The following is a 21510-nucleotide window of genomic DNA, read 5'->3' on the forward strand; positions in this document are numbered from 1 at the left end:
TCGGTCGCGATGTGACCAAACACGAGCTGCTCGGGGCGTTTCACCAGCTCCGGGCATGAGACCCAACACCTTCCTTGGCCATATGCACCTGCTGTTGGCGGGACCGCGGGGTGCGGGTCGCTGGGCCCGGGGGTGAGCGGGGGGTCGAGGGAACCTGGTCTGCCTGTGTCCTGGGGACGGGCGGGATCCCGGGGCTCGAACCTCCGTCCCGAGGGTGGTCACGTGGCCCGAGGGGCGGGGAGCCGGGGAGGCGGTGGCGGGGTTGGCGGTGGCGGGGGTGTGGTGTGGTGGAGGGGCGGTGGCGGGGGTGCGGGGCGGTGGAGGGGCGGTGGCGGGGTTGGCGGCGGGGGTGTGTGGTGGAGGGGCGGTGGCGGGGGTGTGGTGTGGTGGAGGGGCGGTGGCGGGGGTGCGGAGCGGTGGCGGTGGCGGGGCTGCGGGGGCCCGGACGCCGTGTCGCGGGGCGGTTGTGGGATCCCGGGGCTCGAACCGAGGACTGCGGGGGTGGCGGTCACGTGCCGCGGGCGGGGCGGCGCAGGCGCGGTGGCGCGGCGGAGGCGGGCGGAGGCCATGGCCGGTCCCGCCGCGCCATGAGCGCCAAGGCGGAGGCCCCCTGGGCGGGGACGGGCGGCGGCTCGGCGGCCGCGGCGCCCGGCTCGCCCGGCGGCATGAAGCCGGCGCTGCCGTCCGCCTCCCCGCGGGCCGCGCCGGGGGGCGGCCTGTTCGGGTGGCTGCGGGAGCGCTGCCTGGGCCGCAGCGCCGCGGTGGAGCCGGCGCGGGACACGTTCCGCGCCATGACCGGGCTGTACGGCTCCATCCAGCCCGCCGACTCCGTGTACCTCAGCACCCGCACGCACGGCGCCGTCTTCAACCTCGAGTACTCGCCCGACGGGTAGGGGCCGAGCGCGGTGCCTGCGACCGCGGGTCGGGCTGAGCGCGCCCCGCCGGCGGACCCCGCGCCGCTCCCCGCGGCTGCCGCCCGGCCCGGCGCGCAGGGCAGCGCGGCCCGGCTGCGGGAGCGCGCGGCTGCCCGGCCTGGCGGTCCCGCCGGGCCCGGCCGGCGCGGGGTCCCTGCGGGGTGACCGCGGCCCGGCGCTGTCCGCTTGGGGCCCGGGGGCCCGAGCCGGCCGGGCTGGAGGAGCATCGGGCCAGACCGGGGGACAGGCGCTCCTGGGGCCCGCACACGGGTGACCGCGTCCGCGGCGGCCGCACCGGCCCTGCCTGCTGGCGGCTGCAGAGCTGCCGGGCCGGGAGCCCGGCGCCCCCGGGCCCGTGTTCCCGTGGTCCGGGCTCCCGCGGGCCGCCCACCCGGGTTGGGCTCCAGCCCGGCAGCTGCGCGGGGGAGCAGACGGGGCTCCGGGACGCGGGTTCCCTGCTGCCCGGGCTGCCGGTGCCTTGCTGGCCCCTCCTGCAGGAGAACGGGAGAGGTAAACGGAGGCACGGGGGTGGGAATGGAGTGCTGGAACCGCTTCTTCAGTTCCCAAAAGCATTCGTGTCTGATGTCGTCAGAGAGCTAAGTTTCTGTTTGAAATGCAATACTTAGTTATTCATTCATTTTGGGTTCCATGAATTTTGCAAGTCCGGACTGGTGAATAAATTCAGAAGTGCCCTGCTGTGCGCTTGTGTAACAACACGGGCAAAGCGAAGCGACATTTGAACTCAGTTAGAGTAAAAGGAGCCCTGGCACACCAGCTCGGGCAGAGCGAGCTCGTCTCCGAGGTGTCTGCGTGTCCGTATCTCGCAGCGTGCTTGCGTGGAGCCTTGCAGGCAGAACTCGCGGCGCAGGGTTCTCAGCAGCATTCGCGGTCCGCGCAGTCGGAGCTGAAGTCGCTGTTACCCTTGGTGGCTGGTCAGCTTTTCTGTTCTGTGTTTGTCAGAGGGGAGACCTGGTCTCCATGAACATCTGAGCTCATGACAATTTTGCTGTGTTTGTGCTGTAGAGCCAGGTTGCAAATCCTTGTTTACTCCTCTGTTTTTCGAAGGGGACAAAGTTAAGCTCTGGAAGCTATCAGGACCGTTCTTGGGTGACTGTTGGAAGGTAATTTATGTTGTAGGTCCCCAGCCAGGTGTGCTGGGTGGTCCTGAGCCGCAGGGTCCGCTGTGCTGGACACGGTGTGCGGAGCTGGGGTCACAGCTCAGCTGCAGTGACCGAACTGGGCAGGCCGCCGTGCACGGGTGGTGCTGTGTGCCGCCGTGCACGGGTGTGTTGCTGTGTGCCGCCGTGCACGGGTGTGTTGCTGTGTGCCGCCGTGCACGGGTGTGTTGCTGTGTGCCGCCGTGCACGGGTGTTGCTGTGTGCCGCCGTGCACGGGTGTTGCTGTGTGCCGCCGTGCACGGGTGTTCTGTGCTGCTGTAGGAAGTGTCAGCTGCAGCAGTACAACTGAGCCGTGGTTTAATGTTATTTGTGCACGTTTCTGGCAAAAGGCTCTAATTCCGTGTTCCTTGTCCCTGATGCTTGTGAGGCTGCACGGTGAGCTGCACCAGGGACCTTCCCACCAGAAACAAACCCAAAAAGGTTCTTGTGCCCGAGGGATGTGTCCATGGACCTGCTGTTCCGTGTAGCTGCAGCATGTGGCCCGGCAGGCCAGGGCCGTGGCGCTGAACCTCGGTTGTCTTAATACCGAGCGGAACAGCCCAAACCCTTCTCGCTTCTGTGTGATTCTCTGCGGGTGAGGCTCAGCTTGGAGCCAGCACAGCGCCCCAGGCTGTTAGTGATCCCTGTGTGTCCCCAGCCCCCCCTGCTCACGCAGGGTCACAGGCAGATCACACAGGATCCCAGGGGTGCAATGGCTCACAGAAGGAGACTCCACACCCGCTCTGGGCAGCCTGGGCCAGGCTCTGGCACCTCCCAGCAAACAAGTGTCTGCTCATGTTCACATGGAGCCTCCTGTGTTTCAGTCTGTGCCCGGTGCCCCTCACCCTGGCCTTGGGCACCACTGAACAGAGTCTGCTCCATGCTGACACCACCCTGCCGTACTGATCATCGATCACATCCCTCTCAGCTTCTCTTCTCCGCTCAGCAGCCCCAGCTCTCTCAGTGTCTCCTCAGCACAAAGATGCTCCAGAGCCCTCAGCATCTCCGTGTCCCTCCCTGGACTCTCTGCAGTGGTTCCTTGTCCCTCTTGACCTGGGGAGCCCAGCACTGGCCCCAGTTCTGAGATGGGGCCTCCCCAGGCAGAGCAGAGGGGGAGGAACAACCTCCCTGACCTGGTGTCTGGAGGGGACCCCGCGGTCCCCCATGTCCCTGGGCTGTGCCCCTGCAGCTCCCGGCCCCTCGGGCAGTGCTGGGCAGGGTCTCTGGACCCGCGTTGCTGGGTGCGCTGCTCCTGCCCGACGCCGCCAGCCCACAGTGCCTGCAGGGCTGGGGAGCTTCTGAGGGTGCTGGAGGTTCGTGAGCCCAAAGGTCACTGTCACGTCGTCATCCTTGGGCCCTCTCGGTGCCCGCAGCGGCGGGTGGGAGCCGCACGGGCAGCTCACGGGGGCAGCCGCGCTCTGCCGGCCCTGCGGCCTCTGCACACAGCGCTCTGGTCTCCTTCACTAACAGTGTGCATCCTGGACGAGGTCTGTGGTTATTTTCCTCCCAGAATAGCTGTAGGTGGACACACAGAGGTCTGCATGTGGGGAAGAAAAGGTGCTTTTTGAAAAGGAGGTGATGTCCTTGAAATTGCAGTTTGTGGAAGCTGCTTTGGTTTTGTCAAGTGAGTTAGCTGATACAGTAAGACACCAGTTCTTGCTCCAGACTTTTCTGTGTCCCCGTGGTGATGGTAATGTGGTTGAGTGTCCGTTGTGAAATTGATGTTGGAAAACACGGGTGACAGTCAGCTGTGTTCCCAGCCTGAGTCTCGCTAACGTGCAGTCGGTGCTGGTGCCGGTGCCTTGCTCCGGTGTCCTCTGTCCGTCACTCCCGTAACAGCACGCCTGCGTTCGGGAAACAGCGCCGGCTGTAAGAGAGCGCCTGTTCTTCGCAGTTAGTAGTGTGTGATGTCTGATCCCCTTCCACTTCTGGCTGTGTTAAAAAGTAAAGCTCTCAAATCTAAACCGCATAAGCTTTTAGTGAAGAAGTGACTCAGTTGCAGAAGGGCTAAAATTTTTAAATGAGCCTTTGAATCAGCCTTATTTCTGCGTTTAGCGTTCTCTGGCTTCACGCCGTTCTGCTGCGGAGGAATGCAGGGTGGGCAGAGCAGCGGCGGTTGGGTTCTTGGGGGCGCTCTCCCTCGCAGCCTGCCCGGCCGCCCTTGCCGCGTGCGCAGCCCCAGCGCCGTGCCGTGCCGTGCCGCGCCGTGCCGTGCCGCGCCGTGCCGTGCCGCGCCGTGCCGTGCCGCGCCGTGCCGTGCCGCGCCGTGCCGTGCCGTGCCGTGCCGTGCCGTGCCGTGCCGTGCCGTGCCGTGCCGTGCCGTGCCGCGCCGTGCCGCGCCGCTCCTGGGTGCCGCGGGGCCCGGCAGCCGCTGGGGGACGAGGAGCGGGCGCTTGCGCCTGGAGCCGCGAGTCGCAGCTCCCTTTCCGCTCGCTCTTGGGTGCTGTTGTCCTTTTCAATCCTTCTCCAACATTACGCCGATATCCTCGCGTGGGCAAAGCAGCGGGTTTCACGCCAGAGCTGACTGTTCTTTTCTCCCAGATGGGAGCCGCTGAGTCCGTGCGCTGCAGTGATGGGACAAGTCCCCCTCACGTAGCTTAGGAAGAAATGCTGATGTAAACATACTAACCATGTGATTAAAATAATGCCGTAATTGGATCTGAGGTACATAGCTGTTGTAAAACAAACACTTTGCATGTTAAAAAACAAGAAGTGAATTAAAAGATCCTGTGTTCTGTCCAGCGAATGCAGCAGCTGTGCGTTGACTGTGTCAATGGCAAGGGAGGGTTGGTGCTCTCAGAGAAGTTAACTTCTCCAGAATTAAAGGGCGTGCTGCTGTCCTCTACGTTTTTGTGTAGTCGGTGCTTCAGAATAGACATCTGCAAAAAGGCAACGAAAAGTTACAAGCGCTGCTGCATGTTGTGCCGGTTGTAATGCAACACGAGTGATGAGAGCGGCACCGGGGGGGCAGTGAGAGCGGGGCCGTGGGGCCGGGGGGGCAGTGAGAGTGGGGCTGTGGGGCCAGGGGGGCAGTGGGGCCGGGGGGGCAGTGAGAGCGGGGCCGGGGGGGCAGTGGGGCCGGGGGGGCAGTGAGAGCGGGGCCGTGGGGCCGGGGGCAGTGGGGCCGGGGGGGCAGTGAGAGCGGGGCCGTGGGGCCGGGGGGGGCAGTGAGAGCGGGGCCGTGGGGCCGGGGGCAGCGTTCCTGCTCCAAACGCGTGTGTCTGCTCTTCTCCCCTGCAGGTCGGTGCTGACTGTCGCGTGTGAACAGACCGAAGTGCTGCTGTTTGACCCAATATCTTCAAAGCACATCAAAACCCTCTCTGAAGCTCACGAAGACTGTGTAAATAATATCAGGTAAGTCGGGAGGAACGAGAAACCTCGTGTTTTTTCGTAGCGTAGGTGCTGTTATTTGGACGACGTGTTGGGCCGGCGCTGCGCTTCCTCGTCGAGGGGTCTGGTGGAGCCGCTGACCTGCGGTTGGCTGTGCCGCTTCCTTTCCGCGGTGCCGGAGCCGGGGGGGCTGGGAAGGGGCGAGCAGGGTCCGGAGGGGGGTGTGCGGGGGGGCGGTGTCCACGGAGGAGCTGCAGTTCATGGGAGAAGAGCGTTACGGTGTCGCCTGCTTAACTGGCCTTTGAGTGAACGCAGTAAGCCAGAGCGTAACGAGTAACGTGTGGTTATGTTTGAAGTGCAAGTCTGAGACCGTCGCAAGGTCAGATGTGTACGTGAATATGGCTGGTGTTCCGAATCATAAGAGTAATTGCTATAGCTGCACAGAAACTTCCAAACAAGGATCAGCTGCTTTAAATGCAGCTGTGGTATAGAAAAACTGGTAAAGTGAAGTGGTTTCTGCAATTCAACTTGAACTCAGTATTTATGGTTTAAATACTTCGCCTGTTTCTCAGAATGAAGTGGGAAACAGCAAATGCAGGAACCTAAATCATCAGTATTTTTGTCATGTAATATTTGTCCTTTTAAACGCTGTTATTTCTGTGTGTTCTGGGTCTGAGGACAGACTTTCATAGGACACTTTTTCACCTTGTGGACAGTATTGCAGCCTCTCTTCCCTCGGATCCTCAGAGCAAAACAAATATAAAAGACCAACAACAAAAAGAACGAAACCAAAACAACTCCAAGAAAACTGTGGAAGCAATCTGAGCATTGCCCCTCAAAACCTCTGAATAAAATGTGGGCTGCCAGTGTCTTTGTGAATTAATCAGATAAATCAATGCTTTTCACAAGCTGCTGGTCCTTTTTAGGAGGCACTGAAGTTTTACATCAGTTGGATGTTGTTCAGAAAGCTCAAGTAGAAGCTGGGGCTAGCTGGCACAAACAGGAGATGCTGAGAACATCGGGGTGTGTGAGGACATGCGGCTTTTCACCTGTGTTGCACGCCAGTGGTCGTCCTTTGAACGTGCTCCGTTTTCAGGTGAAGCTAGATGGGAAGCAAAGGCTCGTTCCGGGACGCCGGAGCGCGGGGCACGCAGGGTGCGTGTCGATGGGCCCGCCCCTCCGCCGCGGCCGCGGGCCCGGTGAGCCGCGGTGCGCCGTCGGTCGAGGCTCCCGCGGCGATGCCCGTCGCGGCTCGCGGGACCGTGTCTCGTTCCTCGGTGCGCAGCAGCCCTGGGACTCCCTGCCGCCTGCTTCCCTTAACGGGGCATCTCCTCCCGGTCCAGCTGGGCCGTCTGTGAGGCTTTGCTCGTCCGTTCCTGGTCCTTAAAGGTCGTTTCTCTGTGTAGTTTGATTTACGTGAAAATACCGGTACTACCTGCAAGCCGCTAACTCAGATTCACCGTTATTCACCAGACTAAGGTCGTTCCTAGCGATGTGTGGTAAACTTACTGCTTTCCTTCAAAATGCTTCTTAAAGCTGTGCTTTGTCTCTGTAGGATATCGGCATCTTCCTCTGTGTTTTCGACCATGTCCCCGCTTGTTTGTTGTTACAAACTTAGTTACAAGGAGCTTAACTATATTCTGTAATACACGGTTGGTGTGGCATTACCCGGAGCGTCGTTCCTGCCTAACGAGCAGGACTCCAGGCACTGAATGCTGCAGAAGTTCCTTTAACAAGCGCCAACACAAAAGCCGTGCGTGGTGTGCGCTGCAGCGGGCGCCTCGGGTCCGCTGGCCGGGGCTGCAGGTGCCACCTCCTTCCATCGGCCGCCGGGACTCGCGTGTCGTCCTCCCACGCAGATGCTTTTTTACGCCTGAGTTAGGCTGGGTCTTGAGCTTAAGCCTCCCCTGTGGCACAAACCTGTTTTGAGGAGCATTCAGTAGTGTTTTCAAAACTTGCTAGTTCAGTTTGAGGCCCTCTGTTTTTGTTGCTGTTTTCTTAAGTAGGAAGATGAACAATTAACCTCTCTTTGCTTTCTCGGTTTCGGTCAGTTCTACATGCCTGAGTCACACGCACCTCCAATTAGCTCTTTTTTAATGAATCCGGCCCACTTGGCCGTCCCGTGTCAGAGCTGTTCGCTGCCGCTTGTGTCTCCGTTTCCCGGGTGACCTGTTTGTGGGGGTGAAGCAGGGCTGCCTGCAGCATCCGAGGCAAAGGCCAGCAATGGGATTATACAGACGAGGTACGCTCTGTTTCACTTTGCCCTGGAAATCTGAAATGTTGAACTCTTCCCATTGCGGAGGGTTGTTTTTCATTGGGGTTGTTGCTGGTTTTGCATGATGTAGCCTGGTTCTAGGTCTAAAAGATAAACAGTCTTTCTGGGGTAACACCACAGGTCTCTGTAGATCGTTCTTGCCTCAGTGTTCGTGTGCAGCTACTTGCGGTGTTTGTCAGATAGGTTTTATTTTCCCTTTTATAATACATCGGGTGTGTTTTTTTTTCCCAAATGCCTTCCTTGGGCACGAATCCCAAACATAAACCAGTGTGCTTTGCCCTTCTAAAAGTATGGACAGGCACAGATTGCAGTGAGATATGGTTCCGTGCCGGGGCGGTTCACGGTTGGACTTGATCTCGAGGGTCTTGTCCAACCAAATCGATTCTGTGGTTCTGTGAATGGGATGTGGTAAGTTCTGACCTGTGTAAGGCAAACCCAGTAGCTATCCAGTGACCTTCTCAGTGGACCAAACCCCGTGTCTAAGTCGGCTTTCAAGCCAAGTCTTGGCTTCACGTGGTGTTTTTGAGAAATCTTGCCTTTGCTTTGGTAACCTCTAGACTCAGTGTATTCGATCTATTACCCAGCTATGCGTTTCTAGTGCTGATTCCAGCCCGTCTGTCCCCTTCTGTCTGACGGAGTGTTTTTACATCAGGTGTTCTTTCCTCCCGTAACCCCTCGAAGGTGGCCAGAGTGCCTCACGCTCCTCAGGAAGGAGCAGTACGTAAATTGAATTTGGGCTGAAGACCAGGGGTTATAATGGCAAAGAACGCCCCCCGAGCAGGCTCGGTACTAACCTGACCAGTGTAGGAATCCAGCTAGGGTGACCCATGCTCTTTTCCCATTTCTCATGCTGTCCCGCTGTGACACGGGTGATGAGCCTGTCCTGTGTTATGGAGGTGGGAACTTGGACCTGCTGGGTGCAGGGCGTAGATGCCGCATATGGGGCGCTGTACACACCATGTAAATCCAGTGCTGCATTAAAGTGTCCTGTAGATCTGCAGCGTGGAAGCACACAGTGCAATACCGAGCAGCAGGCTTGCTCCTCTTGCAGTAGCTTGCGTTTAACAGAATTTCATGTTGTATTGTGTTTCAAACCGGAGCCACTCAAGTCCCACCTCTCTGTTGAAGGGGTCCGTGTGTCTGGGTGTCCTGTGCCACTTGTGCAGCTGCTGCTTCTGCAGACGATCTGAAGCAGCCACCCGAAGCGCTGCCCTCCCCCGCGCCTCGCGCGCTCCTGCCGCCGTGCGTGTCGGCGTAACCGCACGGGCCGTCCGCGGGGAGCGGGCAGGACCGCCAGCCCCGCGCGGGGCCGTGTCCGTCGGCTCCGTCGGGCGCTTTGCCGCGGCGCCGTGTCCCGGGGCCGGGTGACGGGCTCGCTGAGCTGTGAAAGCGTTGTGGCGCCTCCGGACAAACTGACTGAAGGGGTCTTCACTTTGAAAATGTGCTCTGAGCTCGAGTCTGTGCTGGGGAGGAGGAGCAGATGTGCACAACAGCAGGGGAGAACGGGCTTGGGTATGTGGGCAGAAACAAAGAGACTGAAGAGCAGCGTGGGTTTAATTAATTACACTAGGACCTTGTGTGGTGTGAAGTGAAGGCAGAATTGCTGTGTCCTCTGTAGTAGCGAAAGGATCTGGCAAAACTGGGCAAGATGGAGGGCGGAACTATGAACGCTCTGGGCTGCTGGGAGCTGCAGGACACCAGACCCGTCCCGGGACCTTCGTGTCTTACCGAGGCTTGTGTGGTTGGAGCTGAGCGCTGCGCAGACGCACAGCTGGCACAGCCACACGGACGCCGTGTGGGCGTCGGTCCGGCCGCTGGTGCCGTGGTTGTGCAACCTCTGCGCAATTCGGCGAAATAAGAAAAACATTAAGGCCGACAGCCAAAAAAACCCTTTCTGATATGCCTCTGTGTTTACACTGGTTTTCTAGTAGGTATGTACGACTGGTCCTGTTTTTAATGGAACTGTTTTATTGGCAAGTATTCTTATTTGGTGATTTTTTTGTGTGGCCGCTCTGTTCACATCCGTGTTGGCTTAAATCCCTGCTTAAGAGTACCTGCATTAGAAAAGGCACCAAGCAGGCACAGTGTTCTTCTCCCGTTCCCAGGTTTCTGGATAACCGGCTGTTTGCGACGTGTTCCGATGACACTACGATAGCACTTTGGGATTTGCGGAAGCTGAACACAAAAGTGTGCACTTTGCACGGTCACACCAGCTGGGTCAAGAACATCGAGTACGACACCAACACGAGGTTACTGGTGACATCGGGGTTCGATGGAAACGTCATCATCTGGGACACAAACAGGTACGTGCCCACGTTCGTGCTGTTACGTTCCTAGAGCACGCAAGGATGGGGTTTTCTGTACAAGATGGAAAACTGATTTCCTCGAGTGGTGCTGTAACGCATTCTGAAATGTGGTGGTTAGTTTATAGCCCTTACCAGGAACTTGCATCACCTTTGTCCAGTAACTAGAAAGAAAGCTTTTTTCCCGATGTGCCAAAACATAGTTCTTCCTTCCTGAACAAGTTCTGTCTTCACTGTCGTGGCAGTATGGAAATGTGGCTTCTGCCCTTTCGTTACAATGTGATTTAAGTAGGATGAAGCCAGTACTTGAAGTTCTGGGATGAACAAGGATGCTTAGCGCGTTGTGGACATGATTAGGGACCCGAGTTGAAGGTAATTGCGGCCGTTTCTTGTGCTTTTTCGCTGTCCAGGTGCACAGAAGATGGATGTCCCCACAAGAAGTTTTTTCACACCCGTTTTCTTATGCGAATGAGGCTGACCCCAGATTGTTCGAAAATGCTGATCTCGACCTCCTCCGGATATCTTCTGATTTTACATGACCTTGACCTAAACAAGTCTTTGGAGGTTGGCAGCTACCCTATTTTACGGGCCAGGAGGACGACGTCGAGCTCAGGTGGGTGTCGTGGCAGCCCCGATGGCCGCGCTCGGCCCGTGGGGGCAGCGGGGGCGCTGTCCGGAGCGCCGAGCTCTCCGGTGTTCGGGTCCGCGCTGTGGTGTGGGCTGTTCCGTCCAGGTGAAGTGTCGGGGTGACTTCAGCACCGCAGGACATGGCGCCTGTGCAACGCTGTCACCTCACGCTGGCCGCCTCTGGCTTTATTTATCTACTGTCCTTGGTCCTGTGATGAAAGAGCGGTGACGCCGTTGGGCGGGCTGGCTGCGCGTGGGCTCCCGCAGCTCCAGCCTCTTGTGTCACAGCAGACCTGCAAGAATGGGGCGTCTGAAACTCCGCTGCCTGCTTCTCCTGCTTTGTGGCAGCAGCTCTGCTGTTCAGGGTGCCAAGGGCCAGGGGACAATCCGAACCCCGGGCTCCAGCAGGGACTGCAGCTGGCCTCTTGCTCCCGGGGCGTCGGTTGTGCCAGCGCTTCATTTGCGTGAGGCACAAACAGAACGGTCCTTACAGCCTGTTAACTGAGCTTTGAAAAGCGTTTTCTTAATGAGATGCCCTACCCTTACCCCTTACTTAGCGTTTTCTAGGAGGGTTGAGTGGGGACATGTGCAGTAACCGGCTACGCTTAGTTGTGTGTTCGCGCGGTTGGTGCCGTTGCAGACATAACGTCGTCGGGGTCGTCTGGCCCTCGAGCTGCTGGCTCACCCTGTCACCAGAACGACGCGGGGCCGCTCTCGGAGAAACACCTGCCACGGTCCTCCCAGCGAGAAGGTACGAGAGGGCTTAAAACTGTACTAAATAGTCATGGACTTTGTGTCCACGAGAGGCCAGAGCTTGACAGTGAAAAACTGCTTTTTTTTCTCTTAAAAGAATAATGTTGCTATGACTTCTATTAAAGAAATAAAATATCGCGGCACACCAAAGGCTGGAGATCTAATCAGGTTTTTTCCTGAGAAATCTGATTATGGCAAGATCTCTATTTTATATTAGTGCAGGATTGTTTCTATGCAGCAGTGCTCCCTTTCCCGTGTGTTTTTCACTCGAATAGAGTTCATGTGAGTGACCTTTGGGGGAGGAAAAAAGAAAGAAAAGGCAACAGATACACACAGAAACCAAAACCAGCACAACATTATGATTTGCCTTTTGTTTTCCTTAACGGTGGGAATACGTGTCAGCAGGAGGAGTCAATAGCACAGGAAAAGAGTGTGCAAACAGGTATCAAAGGTGGACGGGGCGTTTTGTGAAGTTCTGATCGCCAGCTGAGTCCTGCCTAACCGCAGAGCTGGGGAAACCGACCACTGTGCTCAGTAGGTTTCCTCTGAATTTAGGATACGCTTTCAGAGTCAGCGTCAGCTTCCAAGTTGGTAAATACTTCGTGAATCACATGCAATTTAAAATATAATGCTGGGTTTTAACCAGTCGTGGGTGTGAGATCCTCAGATGCACCCGTGCAGGGAGGAGGCGGAGCGGCTGCAAGATCCCCCTGTGGAAAGCTTTTGGGGGACGAGCTGCACGCAGCGGGGCAGGCTGCGGGGGAGTTCCGAAGGACACCACGCAACTTTGAGAACCAGAGGTTCTTACAAAAATAGCAATCTGTACATTTGGTTTTAACGGTAACGAAGAGCGCACGTGTGCAAAGTTAACTCCGACTTAGTTTGTAATACGAGGTGATTTAATGCGGGGTCCTGGAAGGCAGATTTCAAAAAAGGAGCTGTTTGACATCAGAACTGAGCCCACTGGTGTCCCCTTCAGTCGTTCATACAAGCATTTTGGATCTGTCAGCGGTGGGTGGCGGGAGACGCGGTCGGTGCTGAGGTGTCACCCGTGACTTTCCCCTTAGGCGGGTCCCCCAGGAACAGTTTGGAGGTGCTGACACCGGAGGTTCCTGGAGAGAGAGATCGAGGCAACTGCATCACGTCGCTGCAGCTGCACCCGAAGGGCTGGGCCACGCTGCTCCGGTGCTCGAGTAACACGGACGACCAGGAGGTAAAACGTGGGGTTTAGAAAAATACACTGAGAGGTATCAGTCATACAAACATACTTGGTGTAAAATTAATGCATTTGTAAGAAGACAAAATAATAATTTATCCAAATGCAAATTTACCCCAAAAGAAGGAAATTTCAGTGATGACCTCGTGTGACTTTGTGTCCCGCATTCAGTTCTTCTGCTGCCCAGATCTCTCACAGAACACGTTTTATAGCTCACGGCTCTGTTAAGTTTTCAAGCAGTACTTGTGCTGCCATATACGTGACTTAAAAATATGTGTCTACTGAAATACAGGAGGTGTGAACGTGGAGAAGACAGATGGTTAGAGAGTGGTGTGCCGGTGAACAGGGTGTGAGTGGAGCAGAGACGCCCCTCTGGGCTCCCCAAGTGCCCCGGGGTGTTTTCTGCCCCTGCAGCTGCAGGTTTCCCTCCCTGTGTGCTGTGTTGTAGAATCACAGAACCGTTTCAGTTGGAACAGCCCCTCAGGATCATTGAGTCCAACCATAACCCACCCTGTCCCTGCCCCATGTCCTGAGAACCTCATGTCCGTCTGTCCATCCCTCCAGGGCTGGTGACTCCAGCACTGCCCTGGGCAGCCTGTTCCAATGCCCCACAGCCCTTTGGGGAAGAAATTGTTCCCACATCCAACCTCACCCTCCCCTGGCGCAACTTGAGGCCGTTTCCTCTGCTCCTGGCGCTTGTTCCTGGGGAGCAGAGCCCGACCCCCCTGGCTCCAAGCTCCTTTCAGGCAGTTCAGAGATCAGAAGGTCTCCCCTCAGCTCCTGTTCTCCAGCTGAACCCCCAGGTCCCTCAGCCGCTCCATCACACTTGTGCTCCAGCCCCTCACCAGCTCCGTTCCCTCCTCTGCACTCTCTCTAGTGCCTCAATGTCCTTCTGATGATGAGGGGCCCAGAACTGCCCCAGGATTGGTGGTTTGTCCTCCCCAGGTCCCAGCACAGGGACGGTCACTGCCCTGGGCCTGCTCGCCACCCCAGTGCTGGTACCAGCCAGGATCCTGTGGCCTCTTGGCCACCTGGGCACACGCTGGCTCATGTTCAGCTGCTGTCACCAACACCCCCAGGGCCTTTTCCAGCCGCTCTTCCCCAGCTGCAGCGTTCATGGGGTTGTTGTGACCCCAGTGCAGGACCCGGCACTCGGCCTTGTTGAACCTCAGACAATTGGCCTCAGCCCATTGATCCAGCCGGTCCAGACCCCTCTGTACGGCCATCCCACCCTCCAGCACATCAACACTCCCACCCAGCCTGGTGTCATCTGCAAAGTGACTGAGGGTGCGCTCGATCCCCTTGTCCGGGGAACCCGAAGCGATGCCACACGTCAAGGGCAGGGCTGGGTTGTGCTTCCTCAGACTTTGCTTGTTTGTGTTAAAAAGGAGTCGCAGTGCGATGGCAGCTGTTTGGTGACACTTCACAGTCCGCAGTGCACTCAGAAATAATGGAAAAGCTTCTTCATGGGCTGTGCGCAGAAAGCAGGAGCCTGCGGGTTGCGTTTGCTCCTGCTTTGGGGGTTGCTTTTCCAAGTCCACTGACGGTCACCTACAGCCAAAGGGCGGCGCGATCCCCCAGAGCACCTGGATTGCGCCGGACGGTCCTGCTGCAAACGCCTGTATTTCCCGGGGCCGTGTCAGAGTTACGGCTGTGGCGGCTGTGCAGACCGCTCTGCGTTCAGACACACAGGTTTTGTGTTTGCTTTCCATACACACAGAGAATTCTTTTAATACCTGACCAATAATGAACCGTTTGGTCAATTTGATAGCTAATGTAAATTGGGATTGGTTGGTCCGGTTTTGGGGTTGTTTTTGTTTTTCCTTCTTTCCTTTCCTTTCTTGTAACGGTAACCTCCTACAGATGCGTAGAGGACCGAACGGAAGCTTAGCAGACCTTTTATAAACTTTAATACTGGTTTGGTAAACTTTAACTGCTATACAACACAGAATTTTTTGAAAAAGCAGATATTGTATTGGGTTGGTTGACATTGACGATTGTCCCAGTTATACCTTCACATAGTCCTAATGTCTGCTTGACTCTGCTATTAATATTCATTAGTATTGTTCCCTTTGTGTTTATTGTAGTAGAATACACGGAACAGAACTAAGAACACTTCTTATGTCCTGTGGCTGAAGCCAAATCTTTCCACATGATACAGGCTTTGTCACAGAGCTGGTTTTGCATTTGGTTTGAGATTAGATAACTAGATTACAGATTAAAGTCCCTGTCCGTCTCACGAGTAACAAGCTGCCTATAGCGCTGCTCGTCACGTTTCTTCAGACCCGTTTCCCTCTTGTGTCAAGATTTCTTTCCTTTTGAGGTTTATGGCACAGAACGCCCATGGTGAATTACAAATCGCAGTACACTGGGTTCTAGTTTATTTTAGATTTTATTTAAATGCCTACTAAATTAGACCAGACACCTGGGCAAATGATTAGGCTGTTCTCTTTCTAGATGAAAACTATATTTAAGGAATTGTATCTAGCATCCATTTAACTAAGAAAGCAGCTTGGGTGCTGGAGGGTTGTTTTGCACAGGCGGTTCAGAGCAGTCGCCCATGGACCGGCCCGTCCTCAGTCCCGCGGGCCGCTCGTTGGGTCGATCGGCGGCCGCGTCGGTGGTCCCGGTGTCGCCGGCGCCGCGGGAGGGAGGGAGCGTTCGCAGTGCTCGGCTTGCCTTTCAATGTTCTCTCTCTGCCTCTCCCTGTAGTGGACTTGTGTCTATGAATTCCAGGAAGGAGCCCCGGTGCGCCCCGTCTCGCCGCGCTGCTCCCTGCGCCTGACGCACTGCATCGAGGAGGCCAACGTGGGCCGGGGTTACATCAAGGAGCTGTGCTTCAGCCCCGACGGACGCATGATCTCGTCCCCGCACGGCTTCGGGATCCGCCTGCTGGGGTTCGACGCGCGCTGCAGCGAGCTCGTGGACTGCTTGCCCAAGGAGGCCAGTCCGCTGCAGGAGATCCGCTCCCTGTACTCCCACAACGACGTGGTCCTCACCACCAAGTTCTCCCCAACGCACTGTCAGATCGCCTCGGGGTGCCTTAGCGGACGCGTTTCTCTCTATCAGCCAAAGTTCTAGGCACATCTGGCACACCAGGACCTTCAGATGCTTGTGGTTTCTACTTCAGTTTAGTTGAAGTGTGTTCTCTCCGGCACGCGGGGCCCTGGACGGGCGGTGGAAGGAGCTGCTGACTGCGCGGGCCCCGCGTCGCTCTCCTGCGTCCGTAGCGTAACGATTCCTGCAATGCAACTCGAAGGGGATATTTGGGACACCCGCGGCGGGCGGCAGCTCGGCCCCGGCGTGACGCCTCCTGTGCCAGAGGAGCGGGACCCGTCACCCGCGCGTCCCCGCAGCGCCCGCACCGTCGTTGGACAACGAGCTGCTTTCCTGTGCAACTAACACAGCTAGTAACTGTCACAAAAAGAGAAAAACGTGTTTTCACTTATATCTCGATTTGGCTGTTTGCGATTGGCTAGAAAAATGAGCTTCCTGCGATGTTCTGCCGTAGTTGGAATTCTGTTTTTCTGTGGCTGCACATATTGTGTTTATTTCCAGAAGGAAGATGTTCTCGGCTCCTCGGCGCTCGCTGGCACAGCGGGCACGGTGACCGGGTGGCGGTCGTGACATTCGTACCCCGGGGGTCCCGGGTGTCCCCTCCGGGCCGCCTGGTCTCCTCAGCCGCCGCGTTGGGCGCGGGGCGCTGCAGGATCCCCCGGCGCTCGGGCCGTGTCCCCGTCGGTCCCCGCTGGGCCGGGTGAGCAGCGGCCCCGTCTGCACGACACCTGCTTGGGTCTAACTGGGCTGAGCCTAAGAGTTGAAAAGCATTCGCCATTGAGTCGCCTGTGAATGCCAACTTTTACCCCTCTAGTCGATGTAGCTGACGCTGTTCCGGTCTTGTGTGTCCATACCAGTTTATAATGTTCTCATCACTTACGTGTTCCAAGATTTATTTTTTACGTTAGTGTTTCACCACGGGTTGGCTGATGAATCACACGCTTTACCTACGAAGGACAGTCGTATCCTGGTGCTGTCCCGGCCCCACGGCTCCCTGCTCTGTGTGGACGGGGCGGCGGCCGCGCGCACCCGCGTTCCTCTGCGCTGCTCGGGGGTCGTGTCCTCCCCCGGGCCGTCCCACCCCCGGACCACGGTGGCTGCTGCTTCCTCGCCTAATGTTCTGCCAAACATCAGAATGTTGCCTGTAGTCCCTTTAATGCAGAAATCTCAAATACTGTTCTCACAGGTTGAACCGTGTTGGTTCTGGAAGCGAGAACGCGCCCGTGGAACCGGCGCGGCTCGTGGGTTCGTGTGTCCGTTCTCACGGCAGGTTTTGGCTTTCCCGGTCAGGAACTCCTCGAGCTGGTAGATCGCTTGTGACTTTAGTTCTCTGCCTGTTAATATGCACTGAGTGTTCCTTTGGTAATTCTACCTCATGAAATGCTGTTTCTCACACGAGTGTCGCGCCGAGGCGCCGGCGTTCCCGTGCGGACGGTCGCTCGGCGCGGCCGCCGCGGTCCCACCGGCGTCACCCGCGCGTCCACGCACCACGGTGACGGTGACGATGTGCCGTAGAAGCGTTGCCTGGTTCCTCTGATTACGTTTGTGATAGGTTTGAATTAAATAGGTAGTATCTTAGATTTTGATCATTTGATTACTCCCGTTCAACAGTACTTGGGAATTTTCAATGAGGGTTGGTCTGTTTTACCTACAAAGTTCATGTAACACTGAAACAGTGTTGTAGTTTATAACTGATACGCCTTGCAGTTGCATCTTGGTGGAAGGAGTGATTTCAGTTGTCTTTCTGAATACTGCTGCCTTGCCTTATTGAAATAATGAATTGATTTCTTGGTGAGCTTTTGGTTATTTCTAGGTAGTAAAGAAATAACAAAAAGTGTATGTTACTGCTGTGTTTCACAAGTTGAATTCTTAACCTTCCGGAAGTACCCAAAACTGACTGAAATGAATACCAGAAAACGTTTGAAACGTTGGCTGAAGGGCTGGAGCGAAGACCGGCAGCGCCTCGCACCGGCTGTCGTTACGCTGGTTTCCTTCCGGCCACGCGACTGTTGTCACCTGATCGATTCCGCGGTATTTCTGCTGAAGGTGGAGCTCCGTCTGATTGTACAGCATGCAGTATGTTTTCCAAATGCATGGTTTCACGTTCATTAATTCTGAAGTGAGATGATCGCCCCGCTCGCAGCGCGGCCGGTGGGCAGCGGCAGGTGAGCGGCGTCCCCCCCGCGGCTCCTGGCGCTCGCGGCACCAGACGCGGTTCCCGGGGGCTCCGCCGGCTGCGGGCGCCGCGGGGGGGACGACGGGGACGTCCGCGTGCGCGCGACGTTCAGGGACAACCGTGACCTCCAGACACCACTATTGGGGATACACGCGGCGACGCGGACACGGGCGCTCGTTTGCACTCTCGGGAGTCGCGGTGGGGACAGTTCGGTTGCCTACGACCAGAATTAGAATGTAAACATCAGGTTTTTGGGGTTTTGGGGGGTGGTGGGAGTTTGTCGATGTGTTCTTTTCTTTTATCTGGGAAGCACGTGGAGAAGGTCCCGGTACCACCACACGCGGGTCTGCTGCCCCGTGAAACGTGAACTCTTGGCAAAAACAAACACGCTTGCCACATGAAAGCTTTTAAAAAACACAGTTTACAAGATTCTGAAAAGTTGGAGTAAAAGTCGACAGCCCGTAATATTTTTGTCCTGCAGGAAAAACAAACTTCTCATGTCTGATCTTAGTCAAAGGTGCATTTTCGTAAGCACTAAGTATCTTCAGTTAAGGTTTTTAATACAAGAACAAATTGTGCATGTAGAATATTTTGAAATACCTGAGATTTCATAGTAAAAATTGTAGCCTTTTAATACAGTATAGGAACTATCAGAACTGCTCTGAAAATATTGTACTTGCAGCCGTACAGTAACTATTTGTGGACAGTTTCTCTTGCTTGCATAATAAATTAAACATTTAATAATTCAATGAATTAAAATCCGTTTTAATGTGTTATTTGTCTGTTCCCTAACGCTCGCTGGTTCTCGCCTGCGACCCACAACCAAGAACAAAAGAACGCGCCCGGAGCAAACCGGCTCTGCCCCGGTCCCCGTCCTGCCAGGGCTTCCTTTGCTGCTCCCCTCATGAAAGAGCAGGACGTGTGTTAATTACAAACCGTAATTAACCATCCCGCTGGCTGAGGCAGCCCCTGGTGTAGAGAGAGAGCCCCCTGTGCCCAACCCCCCCGGGGCTGCTGCTCGCGCCAGGTTTTGCTGCAGCAGTGTGCGGGGTTGGGGTTTGGATCCCAAGACCCACACTCGGCTCTGCCAGGCCGGTCCAAGAGCCGCGAGCTGCCCGGTGGCACTGGCGCGGGTTTGGGCTCCGGTGCCGCCACCGGCGCTCAGTGACCGCGGCACCATCTGCACAAACCGAGTTTGCTTCGGCAGCGGGGAGCACGGGCGGCGCTGCGGGGTCTGCTGTACGAGGACGTGACACAGGGGCAACGTGGCATCGGGGTTTGAATGGGAAGGCGGATTTGAGCTGGGACAAAGGAGCACAAGCAAAGCTGCTGAGAAACGAGCTTTCTGGACCTGGCTTTGCTCTGAAGGCGGCAACACGGAGCTGCTGCTGTTCTCTTAACAAGGCCGAGTGCCAGGTCCTGCCCTGGTGGGACAGCCCCCGGTACCAGTCCCGGCTGGGGTGCAGGATGGAGAGCAGCCCCAGGAGAAGGACTTGGGGGCACCGGGCTGAGAGATCGGCCATGAGCCGCTGTGTGCGCTCGCAGCCCAGAAGCCAATGGTGCCCTGGGCTGCATCCCCAGCCCGTGGGCAGCAGGTTTGGGGGATCCTGCCCCTCTGCTCCGCTCTGCTGAGACCCCCCTGCAGTGCTGGTCCAGCTCTGGGTCCTCAGCACAGACACACATGGAGCTGCTGGAGAGGGGCCAGAGGAGCCCCGGGAATGACCCGAGGCTGGAACAGCTCTGCTGGGGACAGGTGAGAGAGCTGGGGTGTTCACTGGAGAAGAGAAGCTCTGGGGACACTTGAGGATGGAGCCAGGCTCTTCTTGGTGACAACCAGGGACAGGACAAGGGGCAATGGGTGCAAACTGGAACACAGGAGGTTCCACTGAAAGATGAGAAGCAACTTGTTGGGGTGAGGGTGGCAGAGCCTGGCCCAGGCTGCCCAGGGGGTTGTGGAGTCTCCTTCTGTGCAGACATTCCAACCCGCCTGGACACCTTCCTGTGTAACCTCATCTGGGTGTTCCTGCTCCATGGGGGATTGCACTGGATGAGCTTCCCAGGGCCCTTCAACCCCTCACATTCTGGGATTCTGGGATTCTTAGTGTGGCTTTTTCAGACTTGAAAGGGGCCCATGAGAAAGATGGGACAGACTTTAGAGCAGGGCCTGTTGTGACAGGACAAGGGGTGATGGTTTAAACTAAAGGAGGGAGATTCAGGCTGGACATGAGGAAGAAATTGTTGCCCTGAGGGTGGTGAGAGCCTGTGCCAGGTACCCAGAGAGGTGGTGGATGAACCATCCCTGAGACACCCCAGGCCAGGCTGGACGGGGCTCTGAGCACCCTGAGCTGCTGAAGATGTCCCTGTCATGGCAGGGGGGGCACTGGGGGGCTGGGGAGGGCCCTCCCACACAAACCATCTGTGATTCTACAACTCTCCAGCTTGTGCACCACAGACCCAGCTGTAATGCTTTTCCGTCAAGTTTTCACAAAAATGAGACAAGAGTCATCAAAATTTGACACGGTACCTCCTGTCCATACCACATCCCTGTTTGGCATAGGCCACCACAACAGGCAGCAGTAAACAGTCCATGGCTGCCTCAAATAATGTGCCATATCCAGTTTATCTACCCTGATGCTGCAGAAACGCTGCTGGGGCTTGCCAGCACCCGTGGCTTCATCCTGCCCCCTCATTGTACATCGCACAGGAAACGGGCAACGCTGTGTGTCTGGTCGCCATTCTGACGGGTGTAGTCGAACTGCGCTGTCACCGCTGTTCACCCCCCACAGCTGTTCTGGGGCCTCGTGCTGTTCCAGCCGCACGATTCGTGAACCGCCGGGAGCTGTGGCCTTTGCTTCCTTCCCTTTCCCTTGCACAAGCGCAATTCCCGCCCCTCCCTCCCGCGGCCGCTCGGAACTGGCCAAACCGGATTACCCAACCGGCACAGAACAGGTGCACAAGGTCTTTGGAGCAGAACTGCGCAGCGTTTTGCAATGTTGTTCCCCCTTTGCTCAAAGTGCTTATTACCCAAAGACTATTTATCTATCTCCGTCAGTCTGTCCTTATTGGCGCAATTCTCCTTCAGCTGGAAACGACTGGCGCAGCCCCTCGGGAACCGCAGCTGAGTCCCCAGCGGCAGTTTGAGACTGCGCTGGGGGCGCGTGGGGCCCACGCTGGTCCCGGCGATGGCAGCGGCCGAGGCGCCGCTCCGGTCCGCGCGCAGCGCCGGGACGCGCGGGGACAGTCCTGAGCCGTGACCAGCGGGCACGGGCCGGCCAGGGCTCCGCCACGCGCCTCTCGCCGCCCGCAGCGGCCCGTCCTGCACGCACAACGCGCGGAGCCGAGACAGCCCAGTCATGGTCAGTTTAAAACCAACCCATCTCGAAACCGCCTGGACAGAGCTGCTTTCATGTGACTTGAAGCGTTGTGGCTCCTGTGCTCCATCGCCGCCCGCTCAGCCACGCGTGCGCCGCCTGCGGGCGCCGCGCTCTCACACACGGCACCTCTCGCTCCCTCCACTGCGCTGGGAGCCCGTGGTTACAAAGCCAAGCTGATCCTGGAGCGGTCGCGTCACGGCGGAGCGGGCGCAGCTCCGTGTCACCGGTGTCACCGCAAGCAGAGTGGCAGGTCACCTCCAGCGAGCGGGGGCCCCCTCCCCCTCCTACCTTCAGCACTGCCGGCGTCACACACGCACACCACGTCCTC

The 21510-nt window shown here is 57.1% G+C and overlaps 1 protein-coding gene across 1 annotated transcript; it reads left to right on the forward strand.

The window, feature by feature from the left end:
• The first annotated feature begins 488 nt into the window (after positions 1-488).
• DCAF10 (DDB1 and CUL4 associated factor 10) lies at positions 489-18567 on the forward strand. The gene is made up of 7 exons (XM_065046595.1): positions 489-889; positions 5312-5425; positions 9782-9979; positions 10390-10592; positions 11247-11357; positions 12427-12572; positions 15288-18567. The coding sequence occupies exons 1-7, from the start codon at positions 588-590 to the stop codon at positions 15654-15656; spliced, it is 1443 nt and encodes a 480-aa protein (XP_064902667.1). The 5' UTR covers positions 489-587; the 3' UTR covers positions 15657-18567.
• The last annotated feature ends 2943 nt before the right edge of the window (positions 18568-21510 follow it).

Source organism: Columba livia, chromosome Z (genome assembly GCF_036013475.1).
Source record: "Columba livia isolate bColLiv1 breed racing homer chromosome Z, bColLiv1.pat.W.v2, whole genome shotgun sequence".
In the NCBI taxonomy this organism is placed as follows: domain Eukaryota; kingdom Metazoa; phylum Chordata; class Aves; order Columbiformes; family Columbidae; genus Columba; species Columba livia.